Genomic DNA, 16940 nt, shown 5'->3' on the forward strand with positions numbered 1-16940 from the left:
AGAAGTGCTTGTAGGCAACACACCCCTGTAGAAACCGAGCATCAGTAATTAGTTATCTAGTCTGGCTGGAGTTAAAGAAATTGGGGATCCAGTGACCGTGGAAGAGTGAGTGGAACCCTGTTGGTCCACGATATCCACTGACACTTAGAAAGAAGCGCCCATGTGACGCCGGGCTCTGAGCACTGGATGACAGGACGCTGGGGGGGAACGCAGGACTGGAAGGTCGGCTGGCTGCTCTGAAATTCACTGCGCGGCTCACACAAAGAAAATGACACTCGGGGAATTTCTGTGCTTGCCTAAAAGAACTTCTCCCTCGTACCTGTCACGCTGGTACAGCCGAACAACACTGCAGGCGCGGCTCCTGCAGGACCGCCGAACCTCAGCCCCACCGGTTCCCTGTGACAGGTCAGGCGTCGGACCGGGTTAGTCGAGAATGTGTTGGCCATTCATCTTATTTCCTCTCTTACTTTTAGCCACACATCCTTCTATTATTTTTTAAAAATTGCTCTAGGGCCACTCCTGTGCATCTTCAACTTAGCAACATTCATTTACAGTTAATATTGTATTGCCTCACCTTTCTCACATCACAACTGGCCAGTCAAGTTGCTCCTAAATTTCTGTTCCACAGAAACAATTAGAGATAAATTATTGCTGCTGTTTTAAGCCACCTAGGTTGATAGGGTTTGTTACATAGCAGTAATAACTGCAACGGTCGTTTAAAGCAAGAGGGTTAGAGCAAAGAAGGACACTGATTAATGAAAGCACAAGACCCAAAATAAACCCATAAATCAAGGGAGGGAGAGAGGGAGGGAGGGAGGATTAAAATGGGGACCTCTGGGATGACTCGGCTAACAGAAACCCTAAACACTCCTGAGTGTCCAGCAGTGTTGGACACTGATAAGACAAGTGCCATCGTGCTCAAAGACAGCAATGGCTGCAGTTCGGGGGGTTACCTTGCAAGAGAAGGCCAGTCCCCCTCATCCCTGACCCCTTCTATCCCTCACTGCCTCCAGACATTTCAAGAAACTGACACACAAAAAGAACTGCAAGGTATTGTTAACTTCCAGAGGAAAAACCTTGGGATCATGTGGAAAAAGAGAGTCTAAAGGTGTTAGACCATGGGCAAAAAGGATCGTAATTTTACATCAGCTGAATTTAGATGCTCATCAGAAATGTTCGATTCACAGTGCTAACTTGAGCAGCTGGAGACGGCTCTACACCATTTGTTCAACTGCTTGACCAAGACCTTGACTCAAACATGGCCAAAACTGAAGTTCAGATGTCAGAAATTCCTTGGCATAATGTGGAGGGAAAAATCTGACATCTGAGAAGAAAAGGGTTGTTGTTAATGTATCATTTGAAACCCCTAACTATGTACCCCATGAGGACCCAGGCTTTGAGGAATAAATTAGGTATGAAGGCCCAGCACCCTCAAAAGTGCTATAGTACTGTAGATGTCCCAAGTAAGCTGGGAGAAAAGCCTGAAGATCCCTCTATTGAAACGAGCTTCCTGATTTCAGTAGTGATGATTAGAACACAAGGTAACGGAGACCGGCTTCAACCCTGGAAGCCAGAAGAGTGTACTTATTTGCAATAGGCACAGCCAGAGTGGTTATTAGAATAGTGCAGTAGCATGGATCTCAGGTGGTGGCTGATCATGAAGACTTAGGACCAAATTAGACGGACAGACAACTAAATTCAAACCTGATCTATATTTTAAAAAGCGGAGGGGGAGGAGAGGGAGGAGAAAGAAAGAAGACATGGCCATCATCCAGGCATGGAGACCAGATGTGTGACCTGAGTCATGAGGCTAAAACACTGTCCTTCACCTGACTCCTATCCCTGGATCACTTCACAGACTCAGAAAAACAATAAATAAATACCATAATTCTTCTTCTCCAGCCTTCCCCAAGGGAGTAATTGTGACCACTGACCAGATAACAGTATCCTGGGGAAAAAGAAATAACTTCTCAGGGCTGATTAGCTCTCAGTTACTGCTAATCTTTTGGGACTCAGAACACCACCATGATGAGGTGGAGGGTTTATGGAAGTCAGTCTATCCACGGTAGGCCTAGGAAGTCTCCGACCTACTCAGTCCTGGATGCAGAAGTGAGTTAGAAATATCAAGAACCAACAGAGCCCGCAGTGAGCGCTATGGCAGAATAAAGGGCCAAGGGGAAGCTCCTGAAGATTCCCCTCCATTACAAAAAAAAAATCCAAAGTGATACTGCATATCTACGCAAACCACAGAAATGGGTCCCACCATCAGAAATTTGAAAGATAGTGTGAAGTGTGTGTTTGTGTATGTGGTTCTATGGGCGGTTTAACCTATCCATTTAAACCAAGCAGAACCCAGATGAGTCCTGGAAAATGTCAAAGATTATCACAAATGTAGTGTAATGCTGGACCTCATCATACCTATTGTTCCAGACGTGACCTGGAACCAATCATCACAGCTGCTGAAACCTGGTAACCAAGTACTGAAACAGCAAGTATGTTTTTTCTACTTAGTAACCAGACAACATCAGATAGAGTGGGTGTTCACCACACCAAGAGAAGTACACTTTCCTATCTCGCCTCACAATTACATGAACTTGGTGGTATAATTTAGTCCACAAGAATCTTGCTTGTCTCACCATCCCATTAGACTTCAGCCCATGACCTTGATGACATACTGCTAACAAAACTCAAGAAACCTACATTAAAAAGAACTGTATGCCGATGTCAATAGGAAATTATATTTGTGATACTGTAACTTATTAGGAAAATGTTCAATTTATAAAAATTCATTTGATATATTACCTCCAGAGAACTCATGCATAAATAAAGCAGACATGTAAAATAAATGATTATGTGTTACTAGGTATTTTTGTTCTTATATGCTCTGAGAATGCTTTAATATTCAATCATATTTAATACTGGCTAGAAGGGGAACTTGTTAGGAATTTGAAAGGCAGACGTAAAGCAACAGCCTTTATCTTGGAAGGCTGATGTGGTTAAATATAGTGTCAACCAAGGTACAGCGATGTCCTGAAAATCCCGGCTGTCCCAGCTCTGCGTGTCCAGCTCCTCTTTCCGTTAATCGGCCCTGAAAACCGACAGCACCCCAGAGCCCACCAACAGACCTGTCACTGTGCACCCACAGGCTGGTAGCTACACAGACACAACGGCTTCCCACAGGCTGCTGGCTTCTCAGATGCCCCATAAGTTCTGACTTCCCCCCCTGGGCAGACACTTGAGTAGACGGGCAAGTGACTTTTACCCCATCCTCTTACTCTCTCTCCTACACCTTCATTTGCGCCTGACTCTTCTTCCCACATCTGTTAGATGTAATTCCTTTAGTATTTCCAAAAAGTGGCTCTGCCTTTATCAATAAAACCTGAATGATGCAATCTTTCTTTCATTTTTGCCTTTGAAACTCCTTATGTATCCTTTCTTTTGACAAAATTTACACATTCGCTTTTACCCACTATATTGTTAAATGCATTGTCTCACTTAATACCTACAATAATTCTGAAAGATAGATACTAATATGCCCATTTTAAGACAACGAAATAAAAGTTTAGATTCCTCAGTCAACTGGTCAGTCCCACAACAAAGATACTGAGTTGAAAATCAGGTTCAATACCTGCCCTGTGTTCCGCAAGCATCCACAAAAATGATGGCATGAGGAACTACCACTGTGAAAATCCCCTGCTCTACAAAAGCAACGAGAAAACTGGCAAAAAAAAAAAAGTTAAAATCAACTTTTTGGGAACTGTGGAAATTAACCAAAGACCTGAAAAAATTCAGCAAGTGTTTATCACAAAAAGGCAAAATCTTGGTGCGAACAACAAGCCTTCTGTCACTCTGACCTGTCCCAGTCATCTCCCCCGTCTCCAGTCTGCAGCGGCCTGGAAAACCAGCAGCCTTCACGGAGGGGAGCGGCCTGGCAGCCCCAGAGGGAACAGAGGGGATTGTAGCTCCTCCACAGTCTCAAGTCCCAGAAAATTATCGTCATACAACCTGTCTGGTGGCTGTCTTTATCTAACCTAACTCTGAACTTGCCCACTGAAAAAGACCTCGTCAAAAACAACTCCGATTCATTATGCAGCTGGCTGAGGCGTGTAAATGACAGCTGGGGCAAACAACAGGCTGACCAAAAAGAGAGAAATGAGCTTTACATAAGGGTTTCCAGAAAATTCCAGTGTATTCATGGAAATCTAGGAAGCCATGCAGGTGCACATGTTCGAGAAAGAATCGAGAAAGCTCTAAGCTCTCCCCTCAGGCTGACCTTGAAGGCTTTGCAAAAGCGGTTAGAGAAAGCTAAGGCAGAGCATGCCTGAACACAGACACACACACACACACACAGCCCATTAGCAAAGACCACGGGACTCACTGATTCAGGCATTGAAGAAGTTTTCTGTCCAATGATTAGTTGACTATTAAGCTAATCAGCCTAAGATCTCAGTGGCTACACAAGATGAAGACTATTAGAGGGCAGAGCAAAAGTCGGTTTACAGTTGTGAATATGGGAAACAGTTTATTCCTGTTATTATTACTGCATTGTGCTCCAAACAAACAACTGTAAGCCTGTTTTGCCCCACCCTGTATTTTACATGATGAGTCAAACATCATCAAACAAAGCACAAGTAGCAACAACTTGATTTCCAGAGTTGCCACATTATATTACCTAATTTTCAATAAAAAATTACAAAGACATACAAAGAAACAAGAATGCATGGACCTTACCTGGAACAAAAAAGCAATCATTAGAAACCACTTCTGAGGGCACCCAAGTGACAGTCTTATAAACACCTGAAATCTGCTATTTTGAATAACCCCTAGTATAATGACAAAGAAAATAACTCAAAACAACAGTAAAAGAAATGACAAGACACTTAAAACGGTACACTAGAAAATACCCATTTAGCCAAAAAGCGGGCAGTAATGGGAAAATAAAAGGAACATACCACATTTTTCAGACCTTAAGACACAACTAGGTTTTAGAGGAGGGAAACAAACAAAAAATTTTTAGATTGAGCATGGGCCTGTGAAGCAAAGGGTCACTGGTTCGATTCCCTGTCAGGGCACATGCCTGGGTTGCAGGCCAGGTCCCCAGTAGGAGACACACAAGAGGCAACCACACACTGATGTTTCTCTCCCACTCTTCTTCCCTTCACCTCTCTCTAAAAATAAATAAAATATTTTTTAAAAATCAAAAAAAGGAAAAAAATTTTAAGTAAAAAATGTGGTAAAATATTTAGTAACATAAATAACATAATATTTCACCAATGTAAATGTAAAACTACATTTGGTCTATAGATGTACCCCCTTTTCGTCCCAAATTTGGAAGCAGGTGCATCTTATAGTCTGAAAAATACAGTAGGATAATACAGAAAACAAATAACAAAATGACCGACATACATCCTAGTTATCAGTAAACAAATTAAATGTAAAGGGATGAAACATTCCAATCCATGACAGAGAGAGGCAGAAAAGAATTTTTAGATGATCTTGCTATGTTGTCTATGAGAGAAACATTAGATTCAGACACACAAAGTGGGGGAAAAATGAAAGAAGACACACCACGTAAACAGAAACCAAAAGAGAGCTTGAGTGCTGATGCTAATATCAGACAAAACACACACCTTAAGACAAAAATTGTTAGTGCAACAAAGAAAGGCTTATTTTAATGGTAAATGTTCACTCCATCAAGAAGATGTAATAATCATAAGTGCATATATTTGCCTAACAACAGAGCCCCAGACGACATGAAGCGAACACTGACAGAGGGGAAGGGAGAAGTCCTGGACTCAATGACACTATTTGGAGACCTGCGTGTCCCACTCTCAGTGCAGGCAGATGGAGCAGCCACACAAAGGACAGAATGGGAGACTGAACAACCCTACAAACCATCCAGACCTAACAGATGTCTAAGGAACACTCCACCCAACAACGGCAGAATACACACTCTTCTCGAGTGTACACAGAACAGTCTCCAGGATACACTACATGTTGGGCTGTAAAAAAAAGTCTCAATCAATTTGAAACGACTGAAGTATACAAAGTATGCTCTTTAATCACAATGGGATGAAAGTAGAAATCAGTAACAGAAAGAAATTTGGGGAAATCACTAATATGTAGAAATTAACACACTTCTGAATAACCAATAGGTGGAAAAAGAAATCACAGGGAAATTAAAACCAGTTTGAGATAAACGAAAATGCCCAAATTTATGGGGTGCAGTGAAAGCAGTGCTTAGAGGAAAATTCATGGCTATAAAAACCCATACTGTAAAAGGAAAGAGATTTCAAATCAATAATCTTTCACCATAAGAAACTAGGAAGAGAGGAGTAAACCTAACTAAAAGAATTAAAAGAAAATAATAAAATTAGGGTGTAAATAAATAAAATAAAAAATAGAAAAACAAAAGAAAGAAACAAACCAAAAGTCGGTTGGTTCTTTACACTCATGGTACTAACACCAGAAATAAAAGAGAAGAAATGACTACCACCCTTATGGAAATAACGAAGACTATAAGGGACCACAGTACCGCACAGGCACCTACACTCAAGACAGGACACGAGTCCTAGGAACCCCACCTCACCCTTACAGCACCTGCAGAGTCAAAATGTGCCATTCCACAAAATGTTGATCCTACTTCTTGTTGTGCTGTATTATAAACCATGAAGATTCACCAGAGTCCAAAGACCTATCGCCCAGACCTAGTGTTTTCAACATTTATCAAAGAAGACAAAAAAATAAAAATGGGAGATTAATAGTACTCAGGAGAAACTTCACATTTGCAAATGCTAAGGTACTGAGGATTTCAGATACTTCCTCCACTAACTCACACCTACAGAAACGCTTGTAAAAATGAAGACTATAGAGGCCCTGGCCAGGGAGTTGGGTTGGTTAGTGTCATCCCAATATGCCAAGGTTGTGGGTTTGATTCCTGGTCAGGGCACAGTCAAAGAAGCCATCAACGAATGCATAAATAAGTGGAACAAACCGATGCTTCTCTCTCCCTCTCCCTTCATTTCTCCCTCTCTCTGAAATCAACAGAAATAAAAAAGAACACAGAGAGTGGGTGGTATGCAACCTCTTGTGACCAAACAGTACTAATTCCAGGCACCTCATCCACTGGAAGGAAAGGTCTGAGGCCAGAGTGAGGCAGCTTCTAAAATAGGTCAGAAACACCAGAGCTGGGTCTGAACTGGCCTCTTCTTCCCTCATATTTCTATCTCACATGTTTCTGTTAGAAATCAACTCTTTTCCTCCTCGAGCTCCTACACCTCTCTGTTCTGCCAACAGAATTCTCTTTCCCAAGGGCAATGCTTCAAGGCAATATATTTCCTTCCCCTAATTAGTTGTGTTGCATTCCTCAGGCTTCTTCACTCTTTCCAAAATGTTCTCCCACCTCCTCCACTTACCCACTCAGTTTATGATCCAATACAGAATGACAAAAGATATGCCCAGTGAACATAAATAAAGCATTAAGGGCTAGTAAAATCACTTCTGCAATATTAAAATGCGGGTGGCCAGGAACCTTCACAGAACGCCTATGGGGTCGCTTCTCTCCTACAGAAAAATACAGATGTGTACCCTTCTAGGATACAAGGACTGTGTTACCTAAACGTCTATTAAATCACACAAAGATACATTCCCCAACATACAAAGTCACACACACAAGGGAAACCGGCTGTGATGAATCTGAGGTGCTTGCAAGAAGCCCGTCAGCTGCAAACCTCACAGACCACTCCCCTATCCTCACACACACAGCTTACGTACCCAGGCTGTCTCAACAATCTGTTTTATTTTTTAATTGTATGCACCTAATTATTCCTCTTAGCATAAACCTGTGGCGATGATCACACATCATGAATGTAGGTACAAAATTAAGTCAGACAAGACGTAAGCAGAACCTACAGTTATGGCTAGAATGAACTACACTCCAGCTACTCCACCTGAGAAGCCCGCGCTGCTCACAGTGAACGCCACCCACTCAGATGCCCGGGGATCCCTGCCAACTGCTGGGACGAACAGAGGCTGGTGAGTGAGCACACCGAACAGGAGCCGTGGCGCGATCCAACCCATTAGTGCAGCCGTGTGGGAATCCCAGCCAGGGGTTCCACCTCCCTGGGTTCTTTAAGAGGAGTTAAGACATCCAGATTTTTAAATGAAATAGCCTGAAAATGTTTACTGTTTTTTAAAATATTTTATTTATTTATCTTTAGAGATGAAGGGAAAGAGAGAAAGAGAGAAATGTCAATGTATGGTTGCCTCTCGTGAGTCCCCTGCTGGGAACGGGCCTGCAACCCAGGCATGTGCCCTGACTGGGAATCGAACCGCGATCGTGTGGTTCACGGGCCCTTGCTCAATCCACTGAGCTACACCAGCCAGGGCCATGTTTAACGTTTTTTAAAACACTGTGTAAGCCACACAAAGTGCCTCTTACAACTCCACACCTGGAGCACTGAACTCCCGCCCTACAGTGCACGTCAGTTAGTTCTCCTGCTCAGCACCCCTTCCTGACCTCCTGGCAACAGAACTGCTCTTCCCTGGGGAGAAGCCCTCCCATGGGCTCGATCAGAGACAGGGCAGAGGCCTCCGGCCCTTCGGTCTCCAGGGGAACCCTTCTGTTAGAGCCATGGACTTGACGGTGTTTTCCCACTGGGATTACTAAACCTGGGCTTCCTGGACCCATCTTGCCTGCCTCACAGAGAGAGCTACAAAGTCACGGTGACATCGTGGGGCTCCCTCTGCATGCAGGTCCGTGACAAACAGGTCTACAAGAATTTTCAACTGTATGAACCAGTAAGTTCCCCGGCCACCCACACCTTTTTCTGCCTAAGCTAGGGTATGTTGGCTCTCTTAGAACCAGAACAGTTCCGACACATCTCTGGGAAACTGTGTTGCATAATCCATTCTACAGAATTCCAATCCTACGAAGATCTGTGAGGAGTAGGTGCTTTTATTCAGAAAGGCAGTTCGAATGCCAGGTCTAGCCAACTGCATGCCCTTCCTAGCTATGACTTGTGCCTCGATTTTGAGAATTAGCAGACAGAATTTTACATTCTAATATATGATAAGAGTGGTGCTCATCTCACTTTGCTCTGGTCAGTATAGAGAAATAGGGAATTGGCCCTGGCTGGTGTGGCTCAGTGGCTTGAGTACCACCAGCCTGCAAACCAAAGGGCCGCTGGTTCGACTCCCAGTCAGGACAGATGCCTGGGTTGCAGACCAGGCCCCTAGTGGTGGGCTGCGTGAATGGCAAACACATTGATATTTCTCTTCCTCCTTCCCTTCCCCTCCCCTCTGTCTAAGGCAGAAAGAAAAGGAAGGAAGGAAGGAAAGAAGGAAAGCAAGAAGGAAAGAAAGCAAGAAGGAAGGAAGGAAGGAAGGAAAGAAAGAAAGAGAAAGAAAAAGAAAAAGAAAAAGAAGGAAAGAAGGAAGGAAGGAAGGAAGGAAGGAAGGAAGGAAAGAAGGAAAGAAAGAAGGAAGGAAGGAAGGAAGGAAAGAAGGAAGGAAGGAAGGAAAGAAGGAAGGAAAGAAAGAAAGAAAGAAATGGGGAATCGGCAAACTGACAACTCTAAGAAGCCCTCTGGACGAAGATGAAGGAGGAGGAATGAGCTCAGGACCCGGGGACGGTACTAACTGTAAAGATATCTCCAAGGACTACAGAAGTGACAGGAGTAGGTTGAGCAGGGAGAGGCTTGTCCCAAGGGGACAGAAAAATGGGGCAGGCTAAGAATGTTACGGCCACTAACAGATTCGGCCACCTGACAACAGCTTTAGGTTTAAAAACTGTGTACATATGTGCTGCTAGCTCAGGCAACTTGGGGCACGTTTTCTAATCCCAGTCTTCCTCCCTGAAGCAGGCAGCAGAAATGGATTCCTGCCCTTGCTGTGCCAGAGGCTGGTTCTCAGAGACGCAGCCTGCCCACTGGAACGGCGGCCTACACCCCGAGCACAGCGCACAGGACGACAGGCAGAGCTAAGGGAGCAGCACCACCTACTCTTACGCGGCCAGGGCAGTCCTTCCAGCAGAACGAAGTCTGAATTCTCGTTCCAGGAGCGGCAGCTGAAAGGTAGAAAGTGCAAACCTCCCCATCCCAGCCCAGTCGGTCATGCCCAGCGCGACTTCTTCCGGGTGGGGCGCCCAGGCCTGTCCTCGCTGTCACTGAGCCGACTGCTCACTGACTGCTTCTCGTGTCTATGTGTGCGACCTCACCACGCTCTGGGGCTTGGTTTTTCAAAGGCTACTGGCCAACATAAATATTCCAGGTCCAAGATAAAACAGAATAATTAAAAACAGGCCTAGTTATTCAATTAGCTGATCATCTGCTGTTTGTACTGCCAAGTTAAAGAGTATTTTCTGTTATTTTGCCTATTTTCCTCATTCACATGAGCAAAACAGGTTTTAAGTTACAAATGGAATATCTACTTTTTTAAGGGTTAACGGCCATGATGGAGGCAGGTGTGGGGAAAGAAGTATGGGCTTCAGAGGAAAGGCAGGCCTGAGCTCAGACCCCAAATTCTGTGGCTTAACAAAGCTAACGCGATTCATACTTTGGAAGTTATAAATATCATATGACGAAGACAAAATAATTATATAAAGAATGTAGTACATTAGAGGCATTCAAAAATTGCACTATGTAATAACGGCATGCTTATGGTATTTTTAGAATCTACTGAGCAAGAATAAAAATTCTATTCTTAATGAAACCTGCCCCATTTCTATTCCTAAAGTAAAAAGGTTTAAATGGGAGGAGAGAGATCTCATAATTTGTTTTTGGAAAGAGAACACACAGGTATGTGCGTGGCAGGGATTGAGGAGGTATCTTCACCGAATGTGAAGTTCATGAGGAGTGTCTACTTGAAGATTTGCTTCACTGCAACAACCAGTCAGTGAACACTCAGTAGTCATCATTCAGCAAATACTGTCGGGCACTTAGTATGTGCTAGGCCTGTGCTGGATGCTGGGGAATCAGCTGTAAACAACATAGACACAGTCTGGTTCTTAAACAGCTCACAGTTTAGTAGGGGAGATAAGCCAGCCAGTGGGAAATGACAGTGGTACTGGGTGTCACAGAAGCACACAGAGAACACCACCAAATCTGGGAAGGTGGTCCCAGGGAAAACTCACTATGGAAAGGAACCACCAAAGGAAACCGGAAGAAATAAGCAGGAGTTCGCTGGAGGACAGGTTCTGCACAGACAAGAGCATGTACAAAGTTCCTGAGCTGAAGCCATGCCGCAAAACCAAGACACTACAAGTGGTTTGGCCCTGCCGAAACTCTGTGCCCAACTTGGATGAGCACATACACAGAGGGAAAAACCCCAAACCCTAACCAACTGCTAACAGAATCTCAGCTGTTAAAAATGTTAAATGTTAAAAACATGTACTTACAATTTAGAGAAAAATATTTTCAGAGCCCCTGGCTACAAATGGAGTATAATGAAAGAAAAGGCTGCACAATCTCAGGTGCACCCTGTCTGTCAGGAGCGAGAGAGAATGGGAACAGCCCCAGTCCGCCTCTCTCCATCCCCTGCCCCCGCCCCTCACGGCCACCGTGCGCAGGGCGGTTCAGCCTCTGTTCTCCGTCTAGGACCAGATCTGCTCAGCAAAATAAGAAGTCCATGTGCCTGGGAAAACTGCTATTACGTGCCAGATAACTTCTAAAGACTAAATGCTAAGAGATGAGAACCAGGTCTGATCCCTCAGTCAAGCAAAATTAATTTGGGCTATTTTGCCAATGGTCATTAAATAATCAGAATTTCCATAAGATAATTTCTAAATTCGAGAATCTAAGGCCTTTACAATAGCAGGTGCAAACATGAGCACCAGAAACAATTATTAGAATTAGGTACTTTTCAGAATTTGCCTTTTAAAAGAAATTATGCCATTAAGCACTAAACTCAATGATTAAGATGTCATAAACTTCTAGTTAAGTCAGAATGTAGTGACAACTGCCGGCATGTGACCAAACACTAAAAGATTATGAGCTGTTTTAGAAATAAAACACTTGCTTTCAACTTGAAGCAAAACTTTTTAGGGTCTATTGGTAAACCAATCTGCAAACACAGCGTTAAGAAAAACAGATAAGGGAAGTCTCTTGTGTAGCAAATAAAATGCTAAAATCAACCTTTCAAATCAAGACTTTGAGAATGTTTGGCTGCAACTCACAAGAGACTTAAGACAAAGTAAGTAACCGTACATTCCTAAAAACTGAAATATGTACATTTTCTAAAATAATTGCAAACATAAAAATGTATCATTATTATGACATTTCTCCCAAGGCCATGTGCAAATTAGAAAAAAATAATGCCACAGCTACTTTGGGGACATAGTCAATCTATGATCTGAAAAGGGATGGATTCAGTATATTTTTTCCTCTGCTGTTAGAGAAAGTCTCTAACTTTCCATACTTTCTAAAAGTTATTAAATAAATTTAATATTTCAGAATTGTCTTTGGGTATTTGTGATTCATCAACTTGCTTCACTATTTCAAAAACTGCTGTATTTTTATGTACGGTATCATTTATGTTACTGACCAACGTGAAAGACCAGCACGTTGAAGAACGATGGGACAGGAACTACGTCAGACTTGCCGGGGCACGCGGCCAACACACTCACTCATTCAGCCATTCGCCCCGTTGTTAGACAAACGTCTGAGTACTCCTTCAGTGCCAGGCAATGAGCCCGACAAAACGTTTAAGTCCCCGAAGAAACATGATACTACATTCCATCAAATTTGAGATGCCATCAATTGTATAACTAACTCTTACCTAATAAAGAAAAAATGCTTTCAATTAAATTGTGACATAATGGCTTGAATGGATCATGTCAGCCTCTCACTACTTTGATATTTTTTCAATCTATTCAGATAAATTTGGCGATTTTTCCTGCCTTTGTTTGATGCAGTGTTTTAAATGGCAGCCTTTACTTATCATCTCAGTACGAGACACATATTCCTCTACTCGGAGGTGTTGCCCTTTCCTGGCTCCCACAAAGCACTCCGTTGTTTTCAAGAAAAAGTCAATGGCATTGCGACGATTATCTCCAGTAACAAGTGTTCACTTCGCTAACATCGAATTTACACTTCTCTACTTTGTTTCTGTCCTTCCCTGGGGAATGGAATCTCTCTGAGGGCAACTTCAATGGCAATTACCCAGCCTGGGTAGCACTGACACCGTGTACGTGGCACAACCGAAACAACAGCATTAAATACGGCTGCCATGAGGCCTGTACCAGCCCGACAGGCTGCCCACGATGGACAGCAGCCGGGAGGTGCCATCCAGTGCCAGGCATGCCCCAAATGCAGAGGCGTTAAAGTGTGAAAAGTGTCTTAGAACCGCAGCAGTAATAGCAGCAAACACTCAGCACCGTGAGGAAGCCCCATCCGATGTGTTTTACACACACTACACCATGAAAACCTGGAAGGTCACAGACTGTGTGCCTCTAGACGAGAAAACTGAGGCCAGGGAGGGGCGGGTGGCCGGCCCGGACGGCCTGGGTCCAGAGGCTGTGCTCCCCGCCACTCTGCCATTCGACCTCTCCGGTCAACGATCAACAACTGGCTTTGTGACCTGAGGCAAAGCATTAGAAATGCCAGTCCTTATTTGGAAAACTAGGGGATGGAGCTATTTCCCAGGATGAAAATAGTGTAATTATGTATCTTCTACAGTGAAATATAATTCCCAAACTAGTTTCTCCTTAAGCCAATACAATTCAAGGGCCTTCAGTGCCATTAGTGAGGAGTGAAAGACATGCGAGCTTTCCTGCCAGTCTGAAACCGACACAATTCAGAAGGGATTTAGGAAACAGACACACGTGTCCTTGTTCCGCTACTTCTTCTTTATGGTGATAGGGAAGGGCTGACTGTGGATACAAATGACAGTTTGGAGGTTTCTTCAGTTTGCATATACGGCAGAAATTTAGTCATTTAAAATTTTAATCCAAAATAACAGATGACTTCAATATGTCAGTTTTAACAAATATTCACAATACAGAGGCTCTTATTTTTTAAATCCTGTTCATTTACGAGAGGAAAAACAATACATTAACAATAGATGCAACTATTGCAACATTTTCTCTCTTGACTCGTCTACAGTAGAACTAAGTGTGTATTACACACCTAACAACACTCCTGCCTGGGGTGTCATCAGGTAGAACTAAGTGTGTATTAAACACCTAACAACTCTCCTGCCCGAGGGGTCATCACCCCATTTGGATGTTCTTCGCAGACCCAGCCAGCCGCTCCTTCCCAGATCACCTGCCTTCAGACCACAGCCTCTGACCACTGGACACCCCACAGCGAGTAAAACAATTCCCAGTATTTCACTGTGAAGCTGCCCTACAGGAGGAGTCAGTTAGGGAGAGAGATCAGAATGTGAAGGGTCTTCAAAGCCTTCAACAGTCGTTCCCGAGCACCGGTTTTGGCCTGCTTTCCTCTTACATACACATACGCATGCAGACACACAAAACGATCTGCTCCGACAGAAACCACTAAAAAGAGAACATTGAAAAGATTTCTGGCGGGGGGAAAGGTAGAAAAGGAATATAAGTAAACTACTGGCAAAAGCAGGGTTAAAAGTGAGAAGGCAGGCAAAGACAGGCGGCTCTTGCCAGCACACGGAATTCCGCTCTTACATACCTTCCCATGCTGCCCAGCTCTTTCATGACAAATGACAACATCTTCCCACATTTCTAGCTTCTCAAATATCTGAAGGGCTGAACTGGTACATCCCAACTCGAAGAGTAAACTTGCAAGTTGGTGCTAGAAAAATCAAGTTAGAATAATGAACATTTCTTCACACAAAGGCAGATTCCTGTATCATTTGCAGGTATATCCAATCTGCCATTTTAATGGTCTGCTTATTGTAATAAATGCATAATTTATATAACTCAACCTCGATTAATTAGGAATTTGCAATGATTCAATACTTACCTTTACCTTATAGGACAGATAAAAAAATTATTTGGAAACTGTTCAAAATACTCAATATATCAATTTTTTCTTAAGAATTCAGAAGAACTTAAAAAGCAAACTCTATTTTTTTACCTAGAGATCCTATATATGACATCTCTGATTTGTAAAGCTGAGAACAATAAATTGATTTTTACAACTCTAGTTAGAATGACTACTATCAAAATGATAAAAGATAACAAGTGTTGGTGAGGATGTGAAGAAGGAAATCCCTGTGCAAGGTTGATAGAAATGCAAATTAGCATGGCTGCTATGGAAAATAGTGTGGAGGTTTCTCAAAAGACTGAAAAGAGCCCTGGCTGGTGTACCTCAGTGGATTGAGCGCAGGCCTGCAAACCAAAGGATCGCAGTTCGATTCCCAGTCAAGGTACATGCCAGGGTTGTGGGCCAGATCCCCAGTAGGGGACACACGAGAGGCAACCATACATTGATGTTTCTCTCCCTCTCTCCTCCCCTTCCCCTCTAAAGATAAATAAATAAGATCTTTAAAAGAAACTGAAAAGGGAACTACCAAATAATGTAGCAACTCTACATCTGTGTATTTATACAAAGAAAACAAAATCATTACCTCTAAGAGACATCTGCACCTCCATGTTCATTATGGCTTTATTTACAGTGGCCAAGATATGAAAACAGCATTAAGTGTCCATCGATAAATGAATAGATAAAGAAAAAGTGAGAAATGTATAATGGAATATTATTCAGCCATACATAAGAAAGAAATCCTGTCATTTGTGACAACCTGTGTGGACCTCGAGGGCATTATGCTAAGTGAAATAAGATCATACCAACGCTGTATGATCTCACTTATAAGTGGAATCCAAACAAACTGAACTCTGTACACAACCAGGGAACAGACTGGCAGGTGCCAGAGGAGGGAGGTCAGGGTGGGGGAAATGGGTGCAGGTGGTCAAAAGGCACAAACCTCCAGTTACGAGAGAAGTAATTCCTGGGGACGTAATGCACAGAGTAGTGACTATACTGTATTGCGTATTTGAGAGTTGTTAAGAGGATAGAGCTTAAAAGTTCTCATCACAAGACAAAAAATGAGGTGATGGGTGTCAACTAAACTTAGTGTGGTGATCATTTTACAATATATAGCTATACCAACACATTATGTAGAATACTTAAAGCTAACATAATGTCAACCTGCAGTATGGCTCAGATGGTTGGAATGTCATCCTGAAACCAAAAGGGTGCAGGTTCAGTCACTGGTCAGAGCACAAACCTAGGCGGCAGTTTGATCCCTGGTCTGGGCGCATACAGCAAGCAACCAATTTCTTTCCTTTCCTTTTTCCCTTCCGTTCTCTCTCTTAAAAAAAAAAAAGCAATGAAAAAATGTCCTTGGGTGAGGATTTAAAAAAAAACAAACCCTAATACAATGTCATATGTCATAACATCCCAAAGTGAAAAAAGGAAATTTACCTCCAATACACAGATCAATAAATAAATAATAAAAACTCCAAGGAGCCAACATAACTGACACAAAATCTGCTACGACCTCTGGTGCACTTTACGAGGCCATTTCTGGCTCTTCCTCACTCAGGTCTACTCAGATTTATTTGAAGTACACTCTAAAAAACTTAACCACCTAATTTCCCAGTTTTTTTAAAACTGTTGTTCAGTTACAGTTGTCCCCATTTTCCCCCCATTACTCTCCCTTGTCCCAGTTCCTGACAGAAAAAAATGGACAAATAGTGGTACGGTTAGTAAAGGTTAAACATACTAAAAATAAAAATATTGTGGGTTTACACGTGGTTCTTCCTACAGAAATGGAAATAATACTAGACAGGTTTAAAAAGTACGTGAGGTTCTTCAGTAAGTTATGGTTTCATATTGGACAGAATGTGTTGCCTTCTCTTAAAAACATTTTTACTACTCTTTCGAAATTCAATATATATTAAGAGTTAAGAAGCTAATGGATATGGAGAATTTAGGATCGGCAAAATCTGAAAGTAAAATGAA

At 42.7% G+C, this 16940-nt stretch overlaps 1 protein-coding gene across 2 annotated transcripts in view; it reads right to left on the minus strand.

Moving 5' to 3' along the window:
* The window catches only part of TTC27 (tetratricopeptide repeat domain 27), a 136067-nt gene that overhangs the window by 45328 nt on the left and 73799 nt on the right, over positions 1-16940 (minus strand). For both annotated transcript variants that reach the window (XM_037066609.1, XM_037066608.1), the window contains exon 12: positions 14643-14765. In XM_037066609.1, coding sequence (XP_036922504.1) covers positions 14643-14765 — 123 coding nt within the window. The remainder of the gene's footprint in view (positions 1-14642; positions 14766-16940) is intronic.

Source organism: Sturnira hondurensis, unplaced genomic scaffold (assembly GCF_014824575.4).
Source record: "Sturnira hondurensis isolate 20B ecotype Veracruz unplaced genomic scaffold, ASM1482457v3 Scaffold0016663, whole genome shotgun sequence".
Taxonomy (NCBI): Eukaryota; Metazoa; Chordata; class Mammalia; order Chiroptera; family Phyllostomidae; genus Sturnira; species Sturnira hondurensis.